At 34.5% G+C, this 4,730-nt stretch overlaps 1 protein-coding gene across 1 annotated transcript in view; it reads right to left on the reverse strand.

Moving 5' to 3' along the window:
* Nucleotides 1–719: 719 nt before the first annotated feature.
* LOC107709614 (sialoadhesin-like) overlaps nucleotides 720–4,730 on the reverse strand; it is a 4,606-nt gene continuing 595 nt past the window's right edge. Inside the window, exons 2-8 of the mRNA XM_016514138.1 lie at nucleotides 3,700–4,071; nucleotides 3,075–3,341; nucleotides 2,565–2,834; nucleotides 1,931–2,015; nucleotides 1,468–1,507; nucleotides 1,238–1,362; nucleotides 720–831 (exon numbers count right to left, since the gene is read on the reverse strand). Of these exons, the coding sequence (XP_016369624.1) occupies nucleotides 765–831; nucleotides 1,238–1,362; nucleotides 1,468–1,507; nucleotides 1,931–2,015; nucleotides 2,565–2,834; nucleotides 3,075–3,341; nucleotides 3,700–4,071 (1,226 nt within the window). The 3' untranslated portion in view covers nucleotides 720–764. The remainder of the gene's footprint in view (nucleotides 832–1,237; nucleotides 1,363–1,467; nucleotides 1,508–1,930; nucleotides 2,016–2,564; nucleotides 2,835–3,074; nucleotides 3,342–3,699; nucleotides 4,072–4,730) is intronic.

Genomic DNA, 4,730 nt, shown 5'->3' on the forward strand with positions numbered 1-4,730 from the left:
TGTTTGTTATTAAATTGTGATTGTACCAAATGTATGATGTAGAGGAGTATTATGAGTGTGATCCAGCACTGTAAATACTGTACATGACAAATGCTGCTTGAGCTGAATGTACATTCAGTAGTGAGCAGATAAAAGCAAAATGCAGCTAAGTAGAATATGATGTTGACATGTTAAAGTATATTACTGACATAATGGGAGCATAATATCATAGCTTAATAACATCACTAATGTTAATTTATTGCACATCTAACATATGCTTGTGGCTTGTATAAAATCTTGATTAAAGGAACAGGTGAAAGAAAGAACGTCCAATGGATTTGAAAAGACATGAATTTTCAGTTTAATGTGAACGATAATCCCTTTTGTAAAGATAAAAAGAACCATTTAATATAGTTAATATAGATAGAACTTTGCATTTTATTCGTTTCAATTTTTTTTTTTTTTCAACATTGCATTTTATTTGTTTCATAAATGCACCGTGTTTGAATGTTTTGGTCAAGTGATGTTAAATGTGGATGTAAATACAGATGCATGCAAAAAGATGTACATATGGATTTATTAATACTTTTTTTATCTTCTCTGTACATTGTATAAATTATTTCTTTAATGCTTTTATACTCATTGTAATGTGTGACCCTATAGTAATTTTGTACTCGATGTAAATTTATTCGCAATTATAGTCATTTAATTCTTTTGAATAAAAAGAGAGAAGTTTCAACAACAGCTGCTTGCTAAATCTCATTATTCACAGGGATAAGATTCATTCAGTCTTTGTAACTAAGAAGGCTGTAGATGATCACGGTGTTGTCCTCTTGACTGTTGCAACGTGGTCTACAAAACAAAAGAAATGTTTACATGTATTAGACAGTCTTTTATTTAAAATAATATATTAATAACATTCTTTATAATGAAAATATCAAAGATATGAAATAAAAAAATATTAAATAATTATTAAAAAAAAAAAATAATAATTAGTAAAAATTTAATAATAAGCCAATTTGATTAAACTAAACAAATTAAGGCAGCAATTTTTTTATTTATTAATTTTTTTTTTTACAGTAAATCTTTTATGCCTCATTCCTTTTTTTTTTTTTTGAAGCCTGTAGATGTTCCTTCGATGTCTGAACCTTCCTGTTTAGAAGGACATACTGTATGTCAACACATACAGGGAGTTTATAAATCAGTTCCACAGATTTCCCCCCACGAATAATCATCATTATGACATTTTAATCATTACCTGTCTGAGGTTGATGGAGGAAGACTTAGATCTGCATATATCACGTATGTTGTATGGTTTTCCTCAGACTCTGCTGATTTTCTCAGGTTCTCATAGATCTCCTCTGTGACTGTGGCTGCAGGTGTCTGATCAGAGATGAAAAATCACTAGTGTTAATTTAGTGTGCATTTAATACATACAGAGGCCTTTTGTGCATTTAAAATAAGATGAACTGTTCATGTGTTTAATACCTGTTCTGTGGGCTGCTTCTTTGACGTAAACGGTATCCTCCTGTAAAGATGTAAGCAGATACAGTTTTACAGACTTGTTTAATTTCATCCTCATTAAATTCAATATGGCGTCTAATCTGACTAGATTCCTTTTGAAGTAATTATACTGTATTATTACGTGTTAATAATTTAGAATGGCCAGAATACTACACTTTAGTCACAACAATTATTATGTAAATCGGTTAGAATTAGCTGCAAGTGCAAGATTTGCGTAAACCGATTGCATGCTTGACATGCATGAAATACAAGCAGCGCAATACTGAACGCAGTACATGATGATGGGGGAAGTCATCGAGGGCTTGTGTAATGTGTAGTGTCATTTCCACAGAGTACAAACTCAAGCAACGTTGAACACATATGAACTTTATGTTCTCTCTGCATTTCAACAGTAGGCTATATTATCACATGCTGTGCGTCCACTCACCTTATAATCAGACCAAACATGACTACTGCCATTAGAAACAAAAACACAGCTGTTGCAGTCAGCAAGAAATTTTGATGAATAGTCACTATAGAAACAAACAAAAAATGTGGATACATTTGGGTAAACTTTGCTCAGAATAGCATCATTTTCTTACTATGTCTCATGCAAGTTTTCTGTATGCATGCAATACCTAAGTGATATTTTCCAAAATGTGCAGGATGTTATTTTCAGTGTGATAAGTGAACCGAAGTCACATTACTAATGTTATAAAACATTCTTTTTTAATGCAAATGTAACCCCTCTCTCCCGGGTCCTCTCCGCCACACCTCGTTCTCGCTCCGAGTGGGTCTCGAACCCGGGTCTCCGGCATGGGAGGTGGATGCACTAACAAGGAGGCTAAAGACTGCAGCCACTAGCTTCAGTCGCTAGTGCGTCTCTTGAGATAAGGGGAGTGAGGTTTACCTGCACAGCACCTACCGCTGGCCTCCGTTACACAAAGTTGAACTAAAAATGGGAAAACGCTGCTTACATGATATTTTTCATACACTGAGGGCAATATACTGTACAATATTTAGTACTCAGTATTCCATTTCAAAAGCCGTTCTTTCCTTGTGAATGAAATATTCCCTATTACCTTCAACATTCAGTGCTATCACTGTAGAGTTTTGAGAACCCATGTCATTCTTAGCAGTGCAGAAGTATTGTTCATCATCCTTCTGACTGGCAGATTTGATGGAGAATTCACGATCAAATCCTATATGAGAGACGTTTGCTTCTTTGATCATAAACCAACTGTAGTTTATCACTGCAGGATTGGCATTGCTCATACAGATCAGAGTCAGTGAGTTTCCTTCTTGTATCCTTCCAGATGGCAAAACGGCTATTTCAACGTTCTTTGGACTATCTGTGGGGAGAAACAACAGGATCTGTATTTGCAAGAGAACATTTGCATGCAATGGTGCTGTTGCAAAGAAATGTTGCATCAGAAACGGTGACTGGTTTAGTGAAATCTTCTGAAATCTTCTAGCTTCCATATTTTTATGGTAACTGTGTGTTTATGATGCCTTAAAATGCTGCTTATCAGGTTTTTGAACAAAGCTGTGATGTGCTTTAAATGACAGACTAGCCAGAGATGTGAACATACATTTTACATCAAGCAATATTTCATCTCCTGAAGTTGAGCTGCTGTTCTTCAGACCGCAGGAGTAGTTGCCAAAATCATCGTGAGAGACAGAAGAGATGCGGAGCACACTGTCAGTGGCTTCTGGAATCAGATGTTGGTTTTTAAACCAGGCAAACTGCTCTTGTGTTGGGGTGCAGTTTTCTGTGCCGCATGCCAATGTCACAGAGTCTCCTTCATGGATGTGTCCATTCGCCTTTTGTGTTTTCACTGTTACTCTAAAAGGTAGAACTGTTAAAAGTAGTGTAGATTAATGAAATGTAATCAGAAACCTGTTTGAAAAATTAAAAGGACTAGGTTACACCAGCATCAGCATCCCAGCATTCCATCCTTTATTGGCATTGATGGTTCCATGAAAAACCTTTAACAACCATGGAACCTTTCCATTGCTCAAAAGGTTATTAAAATGTTCTTTACATTAAGAAAAACAATTCTGTTCACTGAAAGGTTCTTTGACGAACCAAAAATGGTCCTTCTATGGTGTCACTACAAAAAAGAAAAAACTCTGGAACCTTTGATTTTTAGAGTGTATGCTGGAGATGGCTTACTGATATTTTATGTCATTGAACAAATATGGCCTTTCATTTACCTGCTACGCTGAGGTGTATGCCACCTGATCCAGTGTATTTTCCATAATTGGAATTCGTTTCAAAGCGAAAGAAATACATTCCACTGTCACTTTTGGAGACATTGTGTATCTGCAGTGAGCAGTTTCTGTCTTGGTTTGCATAAGCTGTTCTGTTTTTGTACAGCTGGTGAATCTCTGCTGTATTTGACTGATAGACAGATATTCCCATCTGTGATCCATCTTGTTTCTGATGAACTTCTGGTTTGAACCATTTTGTTGTTTTAGGTGTGTAATAATATGGATAATCAAAGGTGCAGCTGAAATCCACAGATGATCTTTCCAATACACATATGCTTCTAGGGTAGTATGAAATTGACCATGAAGCCACAGCAGCTAAACACACAAAAAATGTTTGTTAAGGTTTTCAGTAAGTCACCATTACTCCTTGTTCTTCACCCACAAGCACTTTTTTGGAGTCTAGACTTAAAATAGAGATTCTAATAAACTACCGATGACCGGATCTGACCAAAATGCACAGCGGCAAACTGTTTAGTCCATTTATTCTCAACCAGGGGAATCATATGGAGCATCAGCACACTTACAAAGTGGCCACAAAATAGTTTAAAACTATTTAAAATTGAATAAAATAAGCTTCGAAATAAGCTAAATCAGCAAAAAAAAAAAAATATAGACATTTTTCTTATTTCATTTTTTTCTTCCAACAACTATAATTTCCTGGTCATTTTTAAAGTGTGATTTCCAGGCATGGAAAAATCATAGAAATTTTAAAACCATTTATTTATTTATTTTATGCCAAGCTCTAAAATATTTTATTAAGCAGAAACCCTTCATCCCAAAATAATCCCATAAACAACTGGAAATATCATATCAATTATTTGGTCAGTGTGAACCCTGAAATAAATTAAGTTCTTGGAATGCTTGGAATTATGGAATTTAATTATTTCATTTTTATTATTTATAATCATTTTATTTCGTTTGTATTATTTAACTATTTACTTAACTACTATTTTAATATATATATATATATATAT

This window comes from Sinocyclocheilus rhinocerous, unplaced genomic scaffold (assembly GCF_001515625.1).
Source record: "Sinocyclocheilus rhinocerous isolate Xijiao unplaced genomic scaffold, SAMN03320098_v1.1 scaffold282, whole genome shotgun sequence".
NCBI classification, from domain to species: Eukaryota; Metazoa; Chordata; class Actinopteri; order Cypriniformes; family Cyprinidae; genus Sinocyclocheilus; species Sinocyclocheilus rhinocerous.